The 1,231-nt window shown below is 53.7% G+C and overlaps 1 protein-coding gene across 1 annotated transcript in view; it reads left to right on the top strand.

The window, feature by feature from the left end:
- TBC1D20 (TBC1 domain family member 20) overlaps positions 1-881 on the top strand; it is a 30,932-nt gene extending 30,051 nt beyond the window's left edge. The window contains exons 7-8 of the mRNA XM_007934511.2: positions 186-373; positions 626-881. Of these exons, the coding sequence (XP_007932702.1) occupies positions 186-373; positions 626-881 (444 nt within the window). The remainder of the gene's footprint in view (positions 1-185; positions 374-625) is intronic.
- The last annotated feature ends 350 nt before the right edge of the window (positions 882-1,231 follow it).

Genomic DNA, 1,231 nt, shown 5'->3' on the forward strand with positions numbered 1-1,231 from the left:
AAAAAAGAAAAGAAAAGCACTCAGAGTGTACACATAATTACTTCCTAGATAGATACAAGAGTTGGCTAAAAATTTAGAGTGAGTCCTGTCTGTGACCGTTTTAAATTCATCTCTAAAGAGAGCGAAACAGTGTGGCCAGGGCCTGGTGTGTCTGTGCCTCTGATGCACAGCCTTGCTTTCCACAGATTGTGTTACACCGTGAGCAGGAAGTCCTGGACTGTGACTGCGACATGGCCTCGGTCCACCACCTGCTGTCCCAGATCCCCCAGGACCTGCCCTACGAGACGCTGATCAGCAGAGCGGGAGACCTGTTTGTTCAGTTTCCGCCGTCCGAGCTTGCTCGGGAGGCAGCTGCGCAGCAGCAAGCCGAGAGGTGCGTGGGCCAGAGCACAGTGGGTGTGGGGACGTCTGTAAATGAGCGGAAGTGACGGAGATGGGAGTCTGGCAGAGGGCAGGGTGTGTCCAAAGATCGAAGCTTATACCAGCACATTCCCAGTTTAGACTTCCTGCTCTTTACTAAGATAGGCTTTCTGAGCAGTGGTTGGCTCTGCCCTGAGCCTGTTGACTTTTCCTTCCTCCTCTTTTGCTCATGCCATTCCCTCCCTTCTGTGTCCTTCCCCTGCAGAACCGCAGCTTCTACCTTCAAAGACTTTGAGCTGGCATCCGCCCAGCAGAGGCCTGACATGGTGCTGCGGCAGCGCTTTCGGGGACTTCTGCGGCCTGAAGACCCAACAAAAGACGTCCTGACCAAACCAAGGACCAATCGCTTCGTGAAACTGGCAGTGATGGGGCTGACCGTGGCGCTTGGAGCGGCTGCTCTGGCTGTGGTGAAAAGTGCCCTGGAGTGGGCCCCTAAATTCCAACTGCAGCTGTTTCCCTAAAAGCCAGAGAAGATGCTTCCTTTATGTTAAATTAAGGTCTCACCCTTCCATGGAAAGATTGGGAGGGGGTGGAATTTCCTTTATTAAAAGGGTTCTGTCATGAATTTTCTATTCCTGCCACCCTCCCCTGCCTGTCTTCATGGTTTGCCTTTGCTTCAGAGGCCAGTAACAGAGCCTGCCTGACACTGAAGGCACTCTGGGGCCTGGGCACAGAACTTTTACACCCCTCACAGTGGGTCTCTGGGTGTGCCCTTGGCTGCCTCCCCTGTGCTGGAGGAAATGGGTTTTTATAGATTGTCAGCTGCCTTTGAACCGGCGAGGCCTGGGTGGGCTGCCCTGGTGACAGCTTC

This window comes from Orycteropus afer, unplaced genomic scaffold (assembly GCF_000298275.1).
Source record: "Orycteropus afer afer isolate SDZICR_OR568_19922 unplaced genomic scaffold, OryAfe1.0 scaffold00020, whole genome shotgun sequence".
In the NCBI taxonomy this organism is placed as follows: Eukaryota; Metazoa; Chordata; class Mammalia; order Tubulidentata; family Orycteropodidae; genus Orycteropus; species Orycteropus afer.